The following is a 20,724-nucleotide window of genomic DNA, read 5'->3' on the forward strand; positions in this document are numbered from 1 at the left end:
ACAGGAGGCCATGCGATTCTGTATCTTAAATCAGGTGTTCTTTGTATTTTGATGTGACGACAGAAGGAGCCTTGATTAAAAATGACAGTAACATAACCATAATAAACAAGACAAATGCAACTAAAAACATACTTTAATTTCTGGTGATAGAAGATCTTGTTGTTTATTTAAGAGGAGCACGAGAGGGGCAGCAATATTTAATATCAGACGTAAGGAAATGTGAACCCTACAGAGGCTTTAACTTATAATTTGCCCTTTTGATGAACACGCTGTCATGTCTGTCCGCCCCCAGCACTTTATGTAACACTGCCTCATCTGTCAGCCGTCTCACTTGTAGCCGTAAACAAACTCAGATGGCGGGGGACACATACTGTATATTCCATCTGGTCTCGGAGAAATGTTCACCTGCCAGGCTTTCCCAATTCCGCCGGATGTATCCGCTTGGCAGCGCAGCACCACTAATTATACTGATCCCAGTCTGGGCCTTGAAATTCCCTTCTTGCTTGAGAGAATATTTTTGGGACCAGCCCAAACTTTTTTCACTCTTGATGTCTACAGCCCATCTGTTGTTCTTTTATAGAACTTTTACAGCTTCTGTAGCTAAATATGCTCCGTTTTTTAGATCCTGATATGTCTTGGAGTGAAACTTTACGTTAATCTTGAATTAGATGCCCCGCTTTAGGGCTGTGTGTGATTTTCATGTTAGTTTATATTACACAGATGGTGTTTTTCACTTTATTTGAACACTTTTCTCCCCAGAATGAATCATACGGGAAACTACCACTTACTACAGTGCCTCCATCCACATCTTCCCAGCATGCTTTCTGTCAGTCTCTCTGAGGTTGGTGTGTTGTGGTTCTGACAATAACATTAGTGGACAAGACTAACAAACTCCGCCAGATCACTGCGACTTGCGGCCAGTGACTTGTGGTCAACTAACCAGACTGCAGACGGACTCATACTTGTGTAAACAGGCAAAACATAACAAATACTGGAAAATAATGAGGACACATGATATACTCATGGACACTCATAAATAAAAACAATTCCCTGTCTGCTCAAAGAGTATAAATCCTATGAGAAAAGAGACATCATTCTAGTTTTTTCGTTCAAATTTTCTCATTTTATTTTGTAAATAAGAAGCTCGTTTTCATTTTCTTCTTGAGTCCTACAGCTCTGTTTTGGGCTTTTCTTCAGCCTCTTTCATCCCCTGAAAAAAATAAATAAATAAAAGTGCAATAAGTGAAATACGGACGACAGCTTATCAATTCAGCATTATTCAGAGGAAAGTTCAAAGTAAAAGTCTTGCAATTTATGAATAAACTACAATCATGGCAGCTACACGGATGCATTATGAGCACTTTCATTTATGCTGGCCACATCTGTTTGTTTTTTTAAAGTAATTTAATCCTGAACATTATAAATGTATTCATCTTTTACCATTTTAGAAGAGAGCAGCTGGGGGAAGCAACAAATTTGTAAGCTAAATGGATTCCTTTATTCAAGTAAATATGTGATTGAACCATTTATAAAAGGAAGATGAGAGTCAAAGCTTTTCCTTTTAACGTAAATCTGCAGCTGAGAGCTTTAAAAAAAAAGCCCACCAGAAACTGAACGCAAAATAAAAAGCAAGCAAATAGCAGTACCAGGTTTTCTTTCTTTCTTAATCCATCTTTTGATGACACATTATTTTGGATTAGACTATAACAACTATAGTCTGAAGTAGAGAAAGAAGCATTAAACTCGTCGATAGGTTCATCAGCAATTGTGCTCTCTAAAAGATTATTATGATTAAAGCTTTAAACAGATGATGCTTTCTTGTGTTTTGCTGTTATTTTTGCTGTTTTTAGGGCTGATTCTTTTGTCAGCTGAATTCAGATTTCTAATGCCACAGTTTAGTGATGTGGAAACTCACAGCCAGCTGGAGCTCTGTGTGGTGTAACAGAGCAAACTGGTATACACAGAGGGGGGGTTTCCTGTCTTTTGTGTGGCTCATATATGGAAGATGGCTCATGGTACATTACTAGTGTGGCCTAATGAAATTCCAGTTTTTCCTGGAGGATACTGACCTTTGTTTGTTCAAGAGAATTATTGTTTTGCCATAATAAATTAAAATCTTCAAACTGGATTTGTATACACCGCAACCATAGATGTGTTCGGTCAGGAACAGTGACTAAGCTTTAGTAATAGCTGCTCACCTTCAGTTCTCCTCGTAAGAAAGACTCACAGAACTCCCGCACTCGCTCTGTAGAAATTTCTCCTTCCGGCAGAAGCCACTTCGTGTCAGATTTACCATCATAGATGCCAACTCGTGGGAGGTCCTTCGGCTTGAGGCCAAAGTACTCGAGTGGCTTTAAGTTGGACTTCAGCGCTCCATTAAGCAGCACGAACAAGAACTGGAACACAGGCGGTTCATTTTACATAATTAGATTAGATCAAGTTATTTGATTTTTGGCAGAATGTAATTAAAGAATTTTGTATCCCTGTCTTTACTTTCGTTGGCCAGATTGAATAAGTTCTACTTGGTCCAAAGTCTTGCATGTTAGCTTAATTGCTTATTCAAAAAGGGTCTGTAAGTGTAGATGTGAGATAGATAAAAGGGTGTAGAGTAAAGTGCTGTATGAAGGGTGCACGTGGTTTGCAGTCTAATGATCAACTAGTATAGAAACGGGCCACACAGTCTTGTGTGTGTTCCACCACAGCGCATTTTAAATCAAACAATCAAGATGTGACTGAAGTGCAGACTCTGAGCTTTAGTTCAAGAGGTTTAACAAAAGTATTTCATTTACTGGTTAGGATTTACAGCCATTCTCAGAGGCTCAAAAGTAATTGGACAAATTAACGCAATTTTATATTAAAGTTGTTGGTTAGCACTGCGGCCTCACAACAAGCAGTTTCCAAGTTCACATCCCACCTGTGTGGTGTTTGCATGTTCTCCCATTGTTTAGTTTCCTCTCACTGTATCGAATTAGGCTAATAGGGGATTCTGAATTGACCACATGTGAATGGTTGTCTGTCTATGTGTTAGATTGCGATAGATTGGTGACCTGTCCAAGATGTACCCTGCCTCTCACCTAACGACAGGAAATTGATATTGAAATCTCATAAATTCTTATTTATTCCTGCCAGGCCTTTACTGAAGATAGATAGACCGTTTTTTATACATCTACCTGAGCACTCAAAGAGCTTTATATAACTTTCATCCATTCACCTTTTTCTATGGTTTTCCACATATCCAAGGATATTTGCAGAGCAAGCAGGAGTTGAACCACTAACCTTCAGATTAGTAGATGACCTGCTATACCTCATGAGAAAGCCTATTGAATTCAGATAAGATGACTGACTTGGCCATTGATCGCATTTTGTTCCCTTTTGAAACTCTCGGTATACTTTTGCTTTGGATTGTTATCTATTTGCATTGTGAAGCCTGTCCAATCACTTTTGCAGCATTTGGGTAAATCTGAGCAGAGAGTATATCCCTGTACACTTCACAATTCTTCCTGCTGCTTCTATCAGCTGCATGAGCAATGCACACCTAAGCCGGTTCCATTAGTAGCCATAATGCCATAACATTGCCATGTTTGACATGATAACGTGTTGTGCTTTGGATCCTGTTTCTCTCTTTTTATCAGTCAATTACCCAGTTACCTTGAAATTAAAGTGAGAATTAAGGACTTTCTAAAACTGAAAGTAATTCCTAAACAGTCAATACTGTTTTTGTTAAACCTCTTTAATTAAAGCTGAAAGTCTGCACTTCAGTCACTTATGGATTGTTTGATTTTAAATCCACTATGATGATGTGCTGAAGCAAAAAAAAGCCAAACCTTATTGTATTCTCATGAGCCCTTTCTATTTCCACACACCAGTGTGAGGTTGATCAATGCATATAACACTCAGATTGATTCAAAGCTGCTCTTCTACACCTGAATTACACTAATGAATATTCTCACTTTGCCTGTGTACTCGGGTGCCAGGGCTCCCAGTCGCTCCTTGAGCTCAACAAAATCTTTGCTCCCCTTGTTGGCAAGGAGCAGGAGATGTGTCTTCACCTCTGAATTGAACAGACCCACTGCTGTCTGAGAGGAACAGAAGAGAAAAAAAGAGTGATGAGGACATAGAAAAGAGTGGGGTTAAAAATGGGAGAAGTACAATTCTAATTATCCCCCTTTTTCAGGATATTTTGTGCGATGGATCTTTGCTTTTTACTCATTAATTTTCAATTAATTAAAAGTATTTGAAATGTTAACTTAACAGATAATATTAGACATAAGGAGAGGACTGTGAAGAAGACATGAGTGGGACCTACCACTTGATTGTACTCTGTGATGTATCGGATCTCGTTCACAGAAATGAAGTTTACAATACCGTCAGCTTTTAAGTTCTTGGCCTCAGAAAGATCAATGTTCTCCTGGTGGTTATCTGCCTGGAAGCATCACACACAGCATCACCATCGCACTCATGAAAACAGACAGCGCGTGCATCGTTTATTACTGAAAATATGTGCAGTACTTTTCTGAAGAGAGTGATGGCATCCGAGGAGAGGTTGTACTCAGCCCACACCTCCTTCACAGGACAAATGGCTGCGGGGACAGAGCTGACTTGCTTCACAGCCTCCACCAGTTCTTTATAGCCATAACTCTCCTCTCCCTGGAACAAAGAGGGAGACCGTTTCAACCTTCTCTCATAATTTACCATGTAAATTCATTTTTTTCTCTTCTTTTTCTCCCCCTCACTATTTGTTTGTTACCGTTTGTCCTATCTTATGTAAAATTTGAGCGAGAACACCAGTGTCTGCGGGGGGACACTAGAAACCCTCAACAATTTGGAAAGTGCAGCTGCCAGGGAGAAAAGACAGATGAGGCTGACTCAAAGGAAGGTGAATCATGTCTATTTCTGAGAGTCTGTTGCATGAGCTCTGGCAGTCCGTTTTCTCATTTCGCAGCCTGTAATATGTGTTCATTCTCAGTGAGTCACAGCACCAATATTTTTGTCTCTTATTGCCTTCAGCATCATGGTCCAGCTATGAACTATCCTTGTGTGCTCTCTGTCTCTCTCCTCCACTCTCCTCTCTTGAACCTTCCCCTCGTCTCTGCACTTGTTTATGAGAGGAGCAATGGAGCCAATCCCACAGATCTTCAGATGCGTATGTATTTCCTGTCAAGTCTGCCATCTTCCCCCGCACACAGAGTCTGGCCAAAGAGCTCGCCACCGTGGGACAGCCAGCCACCCTGTGTCCTCACAGCACCAGCGCTGCCAAAGGTGTGGCCACGGGAAGCAGATCCTTTTTCGAAACGTATTCGTGACAGCAGCATCACCGAGGCCGTGGTGCAAACAAACGCTGTATTTCTGGAGGCCTCACGGTCTCACTCTCAGCTAATTTGTCTCATCGTGTCTGGGTTTCCACATGCATGTTAACATAATAAACTAAGCCGCAAAACAGCTACTGTGGGCTTTGCTTTAAAAAAAAAAAAAAGTCCCGAAACTTATCTGAGCCTATGATTGAGACCTTTTTTTATTCACATGCAATTTTCTTGTCTGACCTCCAGGAATCCGATGACCACCACTTCAGCAGAGTCGATGAAGGCTTCAACATCTTTGGTGTTATTCAGTCTGGGAAGGGCGCTGTCTGAGGCAGGAAGAGAGGAGACAGTCCACACTAAACACTCAACTGTGCAGAGAGATTGTACTTCCTTTTTTCAGTGTCTCAATAAGACGAGGAAACAAAGTCTGCACTCGCTTAGTGACACACACACATATGCAGTATATAGGACAGGGGTCTCCAATTCCAGGCCTCGAGGGCCAGTGTCCTGCAGGTTTTAGATGTGTCCTTGGTCCAACACAGCTGATTCAAATGACTAAATGACCTCCTCAACATGTCCTGAAGTTCTCCAGAGGCCTGGTAATGAGCTAATCATGTGACTCAGGTGTGTTGACCGACGGTTATATCTAAAACCTGCAGGACACCGGCCCTCGAGGCCTGGAGTTGGAGACTCCTGATATAGGATGTCAGTGCTTATCGTGTATACTATAAAGAAAAATGTCCTTACAGGCTTGTGTCATCTCTAATAGGACTGTCGAAGGCCATAGTGGTTGACCTTTAACCTGCTGACTGCACTACCATGACTGCTAGTCTTGAAGGCATGCTACTAGTACAGCTAATACATAATAATATAAATGGCTGATATCAAAATGTATAGAATGAAAGTCCTGGACTTTCCTTCTCATTGGTAGTCCACCAATATTCCAAATTAGAAACAATAAATCTGCATCTGCATGAGGATTATAAGAAAAAAGGAGGCACCAAAAAGGAGTCTTGTCGATGGAAACTGATTTTGCTTTGTGCTAGATTTTAGGAGCCATAAGGAATTTTAGTAATTGAGTCTCAGAGAGTCAAAAAAAAAAACATAATAAAAGACTTTTTGTATTTGAGGTTTAACCTATTCAGTAAATTTTTGTGGATTTATTAACTGCTATAGAATGTGACCTTTATAGTGAAATGCAATTTTATGTGTTACTAAAATGCAAAAAATGCAAAGAAACAACACTTTGTACAGTTCTATCTGATCTTTTCAGCGGTGGGCCATTTTTCCTGGTTAGGACCCGTTTAACCCAGAAGATGGCATCTGACCCAAAAGAATAAGAGAAGTGACATAGCATAGTTTTTAACCCTTTAAACCCCAAATCATCAAATAATTCAAGAAAAGTCAAGTTTTTTTGTTGTTTTTTTTAAATGTAGAGGCTATTGAACCTTCTGATGAAATTAAAAAAATTAAATGAAATAGTACTTTGTATATGAGAGTTTTAATTTTTCTCATATTTGCTACATCTGACTTTTTTTCTCTTTTTTTTTGCAATTTAATGCTTAAAAATGTATTGTGCCAGTTTTACTTTTTTTTCCGGGGGAAATCACAGAGATGATGCTGAAGTCTCAAAAACAAACCCAAACTGTTAAAATATGATACACTTGGCATACAAAGATAAATACATGTGTATCTGTAATTTTTATGATCCTTTCTTAACATTTTGTGAAAAAGTGTCCTGGTTTCGCCCACTTTCACCCTGTAGAAGCCTTTCTCTCTCACAAGTGAGAAATCACCAAAATGAGCTGGAAAGTTTTTTTAGGCAAAGGGAATTTTTTTTTTTTGCTTTAAATGGGTAAGCCATTCATAAAACATACAGGTCTTCTAGTCTGGAGCACAGTTGTGAAAGAGCAGCTCAAACGTGTACAGGATATCAGTAAATCTGCAACACTGTTATGAACTTAGAAGAAGAAATATTTGACATTTAGAGCAGTGACGAGAACTAAAGAGAGTCAAGAGAATTCTTAAAGAGTTTACCTTTTTCTGCAGCGATTACAGAAGACACTAGGAGGCAGAGAAACAGGGCGCCTGGCATGTTTTTGGGTGATTCAACTCACACGGGTGAGGTGGGTGATCAAGGAGCAAACCAAGGAAAGTGCAGGAGAACCTGTAGCTGTTTGACTCTTTAAAAAGAGGCTTGTCACCTCTGCTCTGTCTCTGATGGTCGCCACATGGCAGCCCAGTGTGGCCACTGTGACTTCTCTGGGTTGTGATTGGAAGCTTTATGGGAATCAGCCAGGTGCTCCTGATAAGTTTGGCGGGTGGCTGTTGAGTTACGTGTCATTCAGTGAAAGGTGTGTGTGTGTGTGTGTGTGCGTGTGTGTGTGAGAGAGAGAGCTACGTTTGTGCTACATCACCCTTTCTTGTGTCTTGACCTGTGTTTAGCAGCATCCTTTACCCACTCCACCCTTTACATGTAAGTATCACCTACACCTGCTGTGTGTATGAAGATATAACAGTTTGGTTAGTGCTTATAATTTAACCAGGGAGGCTGCAAATAGTGTGTATGCGGGCCTGTGTGAGCAGGAGAGGTTCAGAAAACCGGCTGCACTTTGGATGAATCGCCACATGAGGGACACAACTCCTACTTGTTAATGAATCATGAAGACAGCAGTTTTTGCCTCATACTTTCTGGGTATTTGAGAAACACTGAAATCAGGCATTTTGTGAACCATTAATATAAAGAAGAACAAATTTTCTTTCCTAATTTTAACTATTTTTTTAAGTTCTTTTAAAAACACAGAAAAGATTCGTCATAATCTCTAAAACTCACAGAGCATTCGAAAGTTAAGGAAATCCTACAAAGGTACTCTTTCTGCTGCAGGTGTGCATTTTTATTTCATGAAGTAACCAGTCACCACTTATTGCAGCCATGAGAAACAAAGTAGGTGCACTAGATAAGGAAGTGCATTGATGATTGTCATTAAAATTCCAAATTTGAAAGCTCAAATTCAAATTCTAAATAAATAAAAACACATGAAGCGTTTTGTCACATTAAAAAAAAGGCCCACATTCCCAGAGCAGCTCAAACAACCGCAGAAATGCTGCTTCACGTTTGATGTTAAACCAAAATCAAAATACTTCTGACGGACAGATTTATTCATAACAGCACCAAAGCTATTATCTAACAAAACAAAGAAAGCATGATTTATATGACGCTTGACATTTCAACAAGTGGCTTTGTTCCTCTAAAGAAAAATCTGCCAAAAGTTGCATGAATGCTACAGTTTGGTTGACCGCGCGGGGGGAAAAAAACTCAAAACCCCAAAATACGATGAACTCTTGAGGAACAGAGTTTGGCAGGTTTAGGCTGAACCCTATAAACTTCCTCTTTTTGCGTCAATAAAACGTGAACACATTTAAGTCTAAAAATATTAAATCTAAAAGGTTTCTTCTAATTGGGAACCCAACACATTCCTGCTGAAACCTTGTGTTCTCCTGAAAGCGTTTTCTAAAAGTTCAAATTTAGTCAGACTGTCGCTGTTTAAGGCACCAAACAATAATCTTAAAAAGGCACAAAAGAATCAAACATGTAAGCTGAAAGCTAAACGCCCAAAAAGTCAGATCAGACAATCAGAAAATATTAACAAAGTAGCATAAAGCTTTGTGAAGCCCCATCCCCACAGATCTAATGTAATTCTCTTTGGAGTATTTTAGTTAGATGTTTCACAAGACACATGAAATTTTAATCTGTTGGTGCATCAGAGGTAAAGTTAGAGGCTCGCAGGTCCTGTAGGCATGAACTGTGTGACGTCTGTAAAATTTTTAATCTGACAATGTTGAGATGTTTCAGTTTGAACCAGAGTGGTGGACAGGGTTCCACCAGTAATCGTAAAAAGTCTTGAATAACATTTTTACCGAATATGGAAACTTATTAGACTCAGATCTGGATTCATTTCTTCACAAAAAATAATGTCTGAAACTGAGGTGCTTGTTTTCGGGGCTGGTGTGTGTGATGTGTGTTTACACGGGGGCTCGAGATCAGCAGGGAAAGACTAATACTGCAAATCAGGGCAACAGTTGCCGGTAAAGACCGATGACTTCAGAGAATAACGCGAATGCATACGTCACAGGCGACGTGACACTCGCAGCATGAGCATGCGACTGTGATGAGGGCAAGTAAGAATAAAGCCTCTTACAAATACTTATTCTGTCACTTCAGAGCTAAAGGTAACACCTCAGATTACAGCCCACAAATCACTGTGCGATTATTTAGTGTGCCAACAGTGTGACTAAAGGTGTCCTGACAGCACAAGGGGAAACACAGAAATGGTTACCTCTTTAAATATAATGGGGTATATGCTCATCTTTTGCACATCCTTATTTTCTGTTTATTTTTTACAGTTACATAAAGTTAGTTGCTTTGTATGACATGCATGTGCAGCTACCCTGTTTGTACCCTCAATTTTAACTTGCAGTAAGAATTGTGAGACTCAGAATTGAACCCCCTGTTTTTTATACTTCCTCATTTTTTGTTATTAGCAGGTTCTCTGCATCCTGCATGCAAAAACACTAACGCTCTAACTTGTGTGCTATAGCCTAAAGTGTAAGAGTCATATTGTTGTGCAGCTCTGGGAGATTTAATGTAAGAACTCTGATATAAAAACCTTCTGAAATCAGTTCACTTGCCACGACCTACTGTGCTGTAATCACATCTTTATATCTGCATGAATTCAGAAACGTATTTCACCGTAATCCTCAAAGTCTTCATCTTTCCAGCAGCATTTTCACGACATTCTTTAAGTCATTGCAACAGAGACCCATATGCTTGGCAGTAAAGTCGGTGTTTACAGCATTCCTGACACAAAAGCATGCCAGAGAATGTGAAAAGGAAAGAAGGATGGTAAAACGAAAAAAAAAACAACTAAAGAAAGTCAGAAAAAGAACAGACCGGAATAAAGAGAACATTTTTTATTCCTTTTGGACTGGTGTAAAATGTTCGACAGACTCTAAGAGGATGCAGTTTAGGTTAAAATTACAGACCCCGGCGCTCATATAGCCGATGCTGCAAATAAACAAAGCAGAAGTAATGATTACATTATAAACAGAGGCAGAAATTAAAACTTGAGACTTCCTTCACAGACACTGTGTGTTTTCCTATTTCAAGATAACTTTGTCAGCAAAAACATGATGAAAAATGCTCGGAGATCTGCAAACACATGAAACTAACCAAATAATTTTTGAATTTAGATCACTGAATATACGACAACCTCTCTTGCACAGTTATTAAATCAAAGAAGTTAATCGCATTTTAGACTATAAGGATCAGGATACTCCTGTAGCGATTAAAGGCTATCATGGCACTTGGCAAGAGTCCTGTGTCCTCAATCTGTCATCACTTCTTTATAGACGTCTAATGGAATAACAGGTCACATGATCACCAGATGACAGAACCAGACATACTGAATATTGTAGTTTTCACAGCTTCATTTGTTACATGTGTGACGATCACACTGGCTTTTAGGGTTTGGATCAATTCTGATGCACAAAGTGAAGAAAACCAGAGTTCATAAAGATTTTGCGTGATGTTCTCACGGTGCAAAATGAATCTAAAGTATATTTCATAATTTACATGTGTACACTTCATGAAGATTTTATAATACTGTGATTTTGTTTCTTTGTACATATCCTTAATGCAGAGCTGAAACGTTCAAGTTACTTTTATTTAAATAGCACATTTAAAGGTTGACTCCAAGTAAACCTAAAAACTAAATTTTAAAAAAGCAAAAATAATCGTGAAAATATGCAAAATACATGAAACACCGTAAAAAGCCCTTTTTTATGGTGTATATAAACCTAGAATTTTAAATTGAGTCAAAATTAAATACACTTTCTGTCTTTCTCTCTCTCAGTAATTTGCTTTGTAAAGTTTACTTGTATGAGTTTACTTGCAGACAAAGATGAAATTTTAGTGGCGAGGGCGGTGATGTAATGCACGCACACCTGAGGCAGATGGCTTTCAGGTATTTAGACTGTGGTTAGATAAAAGCTGCCACTTTATCTCAATCATCAGTTACACAACTTGTAAACCTGTTAGGCTTTGCTATATCCTCGGTGTATGCGAAGGTCTGACTAATCCCCAGACCCTGCTGTTGAGCTTCTTCTTATATCTGCTGGTGGCTCACTTATGCAATTTGCACATGTTTGTCATGAGGAAGAAGAAACATCAAGGGGAGAAAAGAAGAAGAACTTAAAATTATAAAAAGAGGAGCTGAAATTATGACTTAAAAGCCCGGAGTCCCTTTTTGCATTTTTCTCCTAGACATAATTATGAGAATAAAGAATGAATGAGGTTGCATGAAAAAGCTGTAAAGGGGCAAATTTCATAAATAAATCACAATATGCAACATACAGTTCTCTTAAAATGTCTGCATGAAAAATAACTACTTACTATTGAAGGTCATGAAAAATTCTTATAAGCTTTTTCCCCTTTTTTGATGTTGATGAAGGCCAGAAATTACCTGTAACAACAAGATGAAGACAAAACCGACCTCACAAACATATAAAAGTATGTGATTTAAAATATAGATTAAATATAGATTAAAAAAAATATTAACTGTATGCATGAAATAGTAGTATACTGGCAACATATGTTATTATTTAAAATGATCCAGAGCTAAATTATTTGAATTATTATTCCAGCTGCTGCTGATTTCTTTCTTAGTGTCATGTTTGGTCTGGTCATGGTTGCTGTGTGAGCGCTGACAGAGTCTTTGTTGTGTGGATTTCTTGGGTGGGTTGTGAACAACTTACAGACTGCCTGATCTGCTCAGCTGATCCTTGATCTCCACTCACCCCCTCAGTACTTATACTGCTCACTTCCACCTGCTCTCTGCCAGACTGTTACCTTTCCATCGTTCCTGTAGAGTAAATCAGAACCTGAAAGTGAACCTGAACCTGTTTGCCTGACTTCGAATCTCATTAATAATTTAAAATTCCTCCCATCAAATATAGATCAATATGGAACATGGCTACCAAGGAAGAGCAACATCTTGACATTTACATGCAGGCTGCCAATTTGATCCCAAACTCCTTTTGCTCTTTCTCTGCTTCCTGTCCTGTTCTGTTATTACTGATATCAATCGTATGTGTTGTATTAGGTGCAAATCATTTCAAATGTGCTCTTCACATTTGGAACTTTAATCAAATTGAGGGTTGAGAAAAATGTGTGTTGGCATGCGTCCAGAATATTAATACATAAAAACCTTCATTTAAGTGGAAAAGTGTCCAAGTTTTTACTATAAAAACATTAATGCGTGCATGTGTTGCTTGTAAAAAGCTTTGGCCACAAACCTCTGACCCACATGGACGAGTTCCAATCTTGTTACAGCCGTGAAAGCTGCCAGCTCGTCTGGTCACAGAGTGAAGAGTCACGCCTTCATGCCAGACCAAAGAACAAAGTGACAAACGGGGAACTGCTGATTAGTACATAACATGAATCACCTGAGAGGTCCCAGGTTTTGCACTGCACTTGTTCTTAGTTTCTGCATTACAGCCCTGCAGATTAAATTTGGGAAGAAACAAAGTGTTTAAGATAACTGCCTCAAGAAAAAATAAATAAAAAGAACACTAGAGACATATATGCAGTCTAAATGCTCCACAACAGTCCCTACTTTTCATGTGGTTCATCCACCCACCCATCCATCCATCCATCCATCCATCCATCCATCCATCCATTTTCTTCTGCTTACCCAACTCGGGTTCGTGGGGGAGCTGGAGCCCATGTCAGCTATCATAGGGCAAGAGACTTGGCACATCTGGGAGGCATCTGGAGAGAAACAACATGGACACGGGAGAACATGCAAACAGCATGTCTAAGGGGTCTGCACATGTGATTTGGCACAGATTCTTATGCTGGATGCCCTTCCTGTACTCCCGGCACTGGGAGTACACCAGCTTGTGACCCCTTGAGGCTGGATTTGAGACTGTGTCATTTCAATAACTTAATAGTATACATATAGAGTTGGGGGAGTGGGGGTGATTCTTGGATGTACAGGTTGCAGTTTGTGACAGATTTGCTTCTTAATACACTCGCAAACTACCGCTTCCAACAGTTGCCTGTAGCACTCAAAAACTAGAAATTTGGGGACATTTCTGGATACAGTGCTCCTCCTTTCACTTTGAGTGTGATTCTAATTTACAGAAAGTAGGAGGTTCTTATTGCCACACTTGTCATTTTAAATTACAGAGAAAATCGTGAAGGCAAATACAGAGAAGTAGGCAGCAGTTTGAGTGACGGGGTTGTGGCTCAGGTATATGATCTTGCAGCACTGAGAATTGTTCATATTTTTGTTGCATATATCAAATCAATTGATGCAGCAGACACTTTCAGCTTTGCCTGTCAGTGCCAAATGCATCACACTGCATATGCTGGTCTTTGTCCATGCTTCAGGGCATTTAGAGGCTAAATTGTGTTGCACTGTCAGGTTCACTGCACACGAGCAGTTTAGCAATATAATTCTGTAGATTCGATAATAATGTATTGTTAATGAGAACACAAACCAAGGTGTACTCTGTACTCTGCACAGATTGTCTGTGAGTGTAATCCTGCAGCCTGGAATATAAAATAGACAGTAGAGGATATTTTTGCTCCACGTAACTATAAATACACTCTGAGCTTAGCTGAGCTTAACAAATGCAAAACCAAAAAATATTGTAAAACGTAATTAAGAAACTTGCTTTTATTTCGTTAACAACACCTGAAATAGTCGCCTGATGCTGATGCCGATGTTGCAGCTGCGCCTGCGTCGAGCCCCCTCTGAGCTGCAACTGGCAACTATAAAAAGCATCTTAAGGTGCACTCAACTGCACTTGAAAAAGCAGTTTAAGGCGAACTGGCAGCCACACTGACAAAGCTTAAGACAATTAACTCCATTAAGACTTAATTATCTTACATGGCAGTCTTTAAACTGCTCACATTTGCCTTTGACGAGTAACACAGTTTTGTTTGTTTCTATTACTTACTAAGAATAACAGATTTTTTTGAGAAATATTTTATTATCTAGTGTTTTCTTTTTCTAAATCTCTTTGAATGTTCAAAAATACTTGACTGTCAAAAAGATCTTGAATATTTTGCCCAGTGGCATTTTAAAGAAGTTCTAGCTCACAAAGTTTGCAGACTTTCCCCTAATGTTCATGTAAATTCATGGATTTTTTTTTAACGCATCAAGACTTTGAAAATTATTCACATTTTAGAAATGTATCATTTATTGCTGCAGGTAAAGTTAGTAGTTTTACCTGCTGAGGTTTTGCCCATTTTATTTTTACTACTTTCATTCATTCATTCATATTCACAGTGACTAACCCATACTTTGCTTCTGATGAGATCAGTTTTGTTGCAGACTAAACCTCTGGTGGTCAAATAGCCGTGTCTCTGCTGCAGGCCCTCTTTTTAATGAACTGGCCAAAGGCTTTGGACTGATGTTTGGTATGTTTATGCCTCATTACATGAGGCAGTGTCCCTTTTGTCTGCTCACAGTTCAGAGGCTCAAACAGTTAATTGATGCAGTGACACAAAAGCACATTAGTATCCGGAGGCCTCACACATACTGTCACTGGCACCAACCAAAAGCACCAGACACAAGCAAGCAGGAAAATGCTGCACTGCAAAGTTGCACTGAGAAGCTTAAATACTACTCAGAATACAGTGTAATTAAGTAACGAGTAGACACGCTTAAGTCATTTTAAAAACTATTTCTGTCTTCCATGAGCACAGATAAAAACCTGACACAACATCCTATTAACAGAATTCCTGATGTGTGAAATAAGCAGTGTTGGGACTAACGCGTTATTAAGTAACGCGTTACAGTAACTACGTTATTATTTTGGTAACGAGCACGGTAACTAGTTATTATGCCAAAACCAGGAACGCGTTACTCGTTACTGGGATTTAGATAGGCTCGTTACTCGTTACTTCGTGTGGTGGATATCGCGGAGCATTAGCAAGTGGTGGAGGCCAGCAGGTGGATGAAGGAAAAGGGAGGCAAGAGGAGAGACCCGAAGCGGCCGCCGGTCCGAGTGTCAGGTGAACTGAACTTCAGGTAAGAAGTTATGACCTGCAGTCTATCTGAGTCAGATATAAACCAAGTTTAGGTGGAGTTTATTTTCGGTATGCTGACATTTTCGTACTGCGTGCTAGCTAGCATGACGGAGTTTCTACTGTATACAGCTGGGTGGGTGCTATGTTACTGATGTTGAACTTTATTTTGTTCATACGGTTAATTATTAGAGTTGCCAACCGTCCCCTAAAAAACAGAATCGTCTGGTATTCAGAGAAAATATTACGCGTTTCGTACTGAGGTGAAAAGGAACACAGTTTGTCCCGGACTTCAGCTAGAATGAAAAAGACACAAAGCTGAAGCTGCACAGCTGCCTCTTCTTCTCTCATTCTCTCCTGTTTCTACTTCAATCACGAAACTGATCAATGATCAGCTGATCGGCTTTTCTCTCTTGTTTATTTATCGCCCACTTTGCGCCAGAAAGAGGAAAACAGCAGATGTCGCGCTAAACAACAGCAGCACGTTTAAGCTTGATCAGCTGTTGTTAGAATTTATTTAATATTAATTTCTAGTATCAGCTGATGTTTGCTGGAGCCACAGCTGTAAAGCTGCTGGTCATGATATCGGTTTGGTTATCTGGTGAGAGGGAAACATGAAGATGAAACCAGGAGATGTCCTTACTGAATCATCAGAGCTGAACAGGTGATGGAGAAACAGGTTTACCTTTTAGGTGACATGAATGAGTTGATGGGAAGTTATGAGCTGTTTCTGAGAGACAAATAACACCAGGATCCTTTTCTGAGTAGCTGACAGCTGGTAACTGTGCAGGGGCGGGTCTAGCAAAGTGTTGCCAGGGGTCCAGGTAGGGCATTAACAGGGAAAGGGGGGGACAAGGAAATACTTTTCTTTATTATTCTCATTTAAAATGTCTCGCTTTTAAAAAAATAATTATCTGAGTCTTACAACAAACAATTGATAGATTGATACATATATACCATCAGAACAGTGTACATCACTGTCACAACAGTGTTTATTTTCATTCAAAGGCTTTATGATTTTTCCTATAATGGTGGGCCGGTCTCTAGTCAAAATGCCCGGGACGATTTTTTTGTCCCAGTCCAGCTCTGTATGCAGCTCATCTGCAGTCTGGTGTTACCTACATCTTCCTATTCAGAAGGCAGAATTTCCAAGTTCTGAGTACAATCAAAAGCACCACGACTGCAGTTTTTGTGTTGGATGTAAAAAGCAGGCTAGAATCATGGCGGCGGTCAACGATGGTCCAGGCGTGGGATTTCTCTCGTGGAAATGTGCACATTATTTTTTCCTTTCTATTGGTAGGTGGCACAGTGCACTTGTGGCAAGTAAGCAAGCTAGAAGACTGGCAGTGTGGCTGGGTATCCAGTTACGGAAGCAACACATTAACAAGAGAATTCTGAGTAAAACCAAAGTTACTTTCCCTAGTAACTAGTTACTTTGAAAGTAACGAGTAACTTGAAGTAACTGAGTTACTTTTTTAGAGAAGTAACTAGTAATGTAACTAAGTTACTAATTTAAAGTAACTTACCCAACACTGGAAATAAGCCGGTCACTTTATAAGGAATACCTGTGTAACTGCCCATTAACACAAATATCCAATCAGCCAATCACATGGCAGGATTTCCTCGCTTTCAGGCATATGGATATGGTCAAGTTGCTGCTAAAGTTCAAACAGAGTATCAGAATAGAGAAGAAAGGGAATAACCGACTTTGAACCTGCCAGGCGTGCTGGTCTGAGTGTTTCAGAAACTGACGATTTACTGAGATTTGTCCACACAACTGTCTCTAGGTTTTACAGACTGGACCAAAATGAAGAAAAACCCAGTGAGTGGCAATAAATGAATTTTAATATGAATTAAAGTTAAAATTACAAGTAAAGGAGGCAGAGAGAGATGTGTGACCATAACTGTATTTAAAAAAACAATAAATGAACCATTTTACTGTTGTTGTTCATGTATTATTAATAAAAGTTTCACTAACCAATTTGTCATGCAGTATGTCATGGTAATGGGTGCACAGTGATACTTCTAGATCATATAGAAAGAAAGAAAGAAAGAAAGACAGAGGAACTGAGGCAAGCTCTCTTAAATACCTGACGCAACCTACCTGTGCAGTGCTCAGGGTGCTCTTGTTTTACAGGTGAAGCATTCTCATATAAATAATAGATTTCATTTACATATCTTTGTTCATTTGTGCCTGATAAATAAAAGCTATTCCTGGTATTTGTTTACCTAAACTGTTGCACCACACTCTATTTCCTCTTGTTTGACCAATAAAAGGATACCATCCCATTTTGGATGAAAGACCCAATAACGCCTAAGTGTTAATTCCACCCATCCATCCTTTCTCTTCTGCTTATCCAGTTCAGATTTTGTGTGTGTTAATATTTATACATAAAATTAATATTAATCTGTAAAAAATGTAAAAAGCAAGCTAATTTGTTTGCACGTGTGCGTCTCAGTTTTTATCTGCAGTTAGTAAGCACGGCCAACTTGATGCTGATCGGTTAACCTAACGCGACCTTTGCTGCAGTGTTCATTTATCAAACCTTTCTCTTCACTGGTGGAGAAAAAACAAAAGACTGCTTCTGTGAATAAGTAGGTCTGGTTGCCATGGAAACAGTATATTCAGTTACGCTCCTCGTCTTCAATTTTTTGCTCACAATTTGTCCCTGAAGCCGGTTTTGTTATATTTTATTATTTTTTTACTTTTAAAAAAACAATTTGAGTTAATGACTGTGGATTTTACAGTTTTATACCCTGCAAATGAATCAGACCAGAGTCTGTGGTTATTGTACTGCTGTGTGCAAAATCCTAAATTAAACCTTCTGTGTTAATATGAGCTAAGACACAAAGACAAGTAGTCAGTGGAAAATATTCTCATTTATTGAGTTCATTAAAAATATTTCTCTCTGCTGAGAAAATATAGGATTCATCTAATTCACTCAGGCGGGATGTGAATTATAGACTTTCTCATGATAATAATTTAAAAAAAGCACAAACACACGCACACAAGGGAAATTTGCTAATACACAAAATAGACTGTGCATTGTTAATCAGCAGCTTTGGGGAGCAGAGGTGGTAGATGAGTTAAGAAGAACAGTCCAAAGATATCACAGATATCAAACTTTTATTCTTTTATTCATTTTTATATATTATTTTTTCTCTGCATGGGTTATTAGAGATGAAAGCGAGGGGTTGGGGAGATGAAGAGAAGCTGGGGATTAGGAAAAGTAGGAAAGGACGATAGAGCATTGGTGGAGAGGCAGGGGGAGGGTTGGGCGAATAAAGTGCATGAGACAACAGAGAGTATGAGGGGGTTTGTTTTCAGGTCAAACCTCTAAAACATCAAAAGCTGCCTCCTCTGTGCAGGTCGTAGAGTTCTAGCTGCTTAATTGACAGTAGGACCACATGAGGGGTAAACAGGGGGGAAAGAAAGAAAAAAACCAGCAAAATACTGCAATGTTTTTGCTAGCTGATCAGTTTGTGTGCAATTTAACCCAAATTACATGAGGGACAATGAGTATGAGGATGGGTATTTTGGGGAGGAGAAGGAAAGCTGGGCTGTGAGGTGAGAGACGGGAGGACTCAGTGTAGGAAAACAGTTGAGGTTTCTAGACGATTCCATATTTCGCCAGGTCGCTAAGCTCCATGTCCCCAAAGGCTTCCCATGGGCAGACCACGGTAAAGTCTGTGCCAAGACCCTCCATGCCGGGGATGTCGTCTCCAAATCTAATTGGAAGAAACAACAAGCTTTGATGAGCAAAACCAGCAGGAAGAAAGAAAAAGTTATGGAAGAAAAGCTGCACGTGTGATGTTAAAAACAAAATAAAGAAAGCATCTCACCCCTTCTGGCCCGGTTTGGGCGCCTTGCTCTTGAAGGTGCGTGCGGCCCTCTGCTTAAATTTGGGAGGTGCTTTCTTGTCAGCGGGAGTTGCGACGTCTGCCATTGTGTTTGGTTCCTGAAAGAGAAAACAGGTTAAAAAAATAACATTAATATGTTAATTTCCTGCAACGATACCACTAACAATTTAGATTTATTGGAGGACAACTTGTAATTTCTTTTTCTCAGCATGTTTCACTTATTCTTCTATGTTTGTGAATCACTTTCTGTGGGTTTCTTTTTTTATGCTGTTTCTTCATGCCTTTTATTGTCTTACATAAACCAGTTCCAGTGCCTTGGTGCTAGAGGTTGTTATAGAAATAAAACTGAATTTGCCTTTTTTCTTTGTTCGGCTACATCAATCAATAATCTCCTCTTTACAGAGGAGTCATTGCATATCCCTTCTGGAAACACTTTACGCCCTCACTTATATTTCACACCCACGCTTGCAAACAACCAAGCAAATCACTAAATTATGAGTGCATTAACCATTGAAAATAAAATCCTCAACCAGCGAGTTCACCCAAATCCAATAAAAGAGAAGAAACAGAAATCCCAGCAGTGCCTTGAGCAGTATTTACAAAAAGGCCATCACAAAGCACTGCTTCTTATGAAATGTCTCATTTCAACTCCATTTCAGGCATGATACTCAGGAATGAAAAGAAAAACTGTAAAGCCAGTGCTCTGTTTTTCTCTGCTGTGAGGATGTAGTTACAAAAGCAGAAAAGAATCTGAGGTAATACAAAGCAATAATAGCCTAAACTCCTCGCACAAGAGCTGACAAAATTGCAGTTTCATCTCACCTTTTGTTCAAAGTCTCAAAGAGTTTTTCTGATGCTGTCTGGCGAGTCTGTCGTTTTCTCACTTGTGGTGTCTCTCTCAGACTGACGACCCGTTTTTAAAGTCCTCCGAGCTGCTAATCCACTCAGATGTTCGCTCTGTGATGTGCCAGCTCTGCCCTGTTCTGAACCAGCTCAGCCACAAATAGAGATAAAGGATAGTGAGATATAAATACAAGGTGTATTTCAAGATAGACATGCCTGTAAATGTGCAAACCGAAGTAAACTACAGAGGAGCCATCTACGGGCAGCAGCGGGCGACGGTGATTAACACACAAACATAAATATGGAGAAAGATACCTGTCTATCTAACTGCCATGGCTACACTATCAATCAATCATCCATCCATCACTACATGCATCAGTTTCTACCTGAATCATGCAATCATTCATTAGGCACACCTATTTAACTGCTTGCTAACACGGATATCTAATTAGCAAATCATGTGGCAGCAACTCTGTGATTTTATGCACGTCGACGCGATCAAGATGATCTGATGAAGTTCAAATCGAGCATAAGAATGAGGAAGAAAAGTGATTTAAGTAACTTTGGATTTTGGCATGGCTTTTGGTGCCAGATGGGTTGGTCTGAGTATTAGTATCACACACT

The 20,724-nt window shown here is 39.4% G+C and overlaps 2 protein-coding genes and 1 long non-coding RNA gene across 3 annotated transcripts; all 3 read right to left on the reverse strand.

Moving 5' to 3' along the window:
- Window positions 1-1,108: 1,108 nt before the first annotated feature.
- Window positions 1,109-7,557, reverse strand: erp27 (endoplasmic reticulum protein 27). The gene is made up of 7 exons (XM_003447866.4): window positions 7,338-7,557; window positions 5,541-5,626; window positions 4,510-4,647; window positions 4,307-4,423; window positions 3,951-4,076; window positions 2,199-2,396; window positions 1,109-1,210 (listed from the first exon to the last, which is right to left on the reverse strand). Exons 1-7 carry the CDS (start codon window positions 7,393-7,395, stop codon window positions 1,169-1,171), a joined length of 765 nt encoding a protein of 254 aa, XP_003447914.1. The 5' UTR covers window positions 7,396-7,557; the 3' UTR covers window positions 1,109-1,168.
- A 4,194-nt stretch (window positions 7,558-11,751) lies between these two features.
- Window positions 11,752-13,254, reverse strand: LOC102079062 (uncharacterized). Its single transcript, XR_269292.3, has 4 exons — window positions 13,052-13,254; window positions 12,654-12,736; window positions 12,114-12,220; window positions 11,752-11,821 (listed from the first exon to the last, which is right to left on the reverse strand). It is a non-coding gene; the product is annotated as an uncharacterized LOC102079062 (long non-coding RNA).
- Window positions 13,255-18,257: 5,003 nt separating this feature from the next.
- Window positions 18,258-20,252, reverse strand: LOC100695749 (retinal cone rhodopsin-sensitive cGMP 3',5'-cyclic phosphodiesterase subunit gamma). The gene is made up of 3 exons (XM_003447867.3): window positions 20,080-20,252; window positions 19,240-19,355; window positions 18,258-19,125 (listed from the first exon to the last, which is right to left on the reverse strand). Exons 2-3 carry the CDS (start codon window positions 19,341-19,343, stop codon window positions 19,008-19,010), a joined length of 222 nt encoding a protein of 73 aa, XP_003447915.1. The 5' UTR covers window positions 19,344-19,355; window positions 20,080-20,252; the 3' UTR covers window positions 18,258-19,007.
- Window positions 20,253-20,724: the final 472 nt, after the last annotated feature.

The sequence above is a fragment of the Oreochromis niloticus genome, linkage group LG6, assembly GCF_001858045.2.
Source record: "Oreochromis niloticus isolate F11D_XX linkage group LG6, O_niloticus_UMD_NMBU, whole genome shotgun sequence".
Classification (NCBI taxonomy): Eukaryota; Metazoa; Chordata; class Actinopteri; order Cichliformes; family Cichlidae; genus Oreochromis; species Oreochromis niloticus.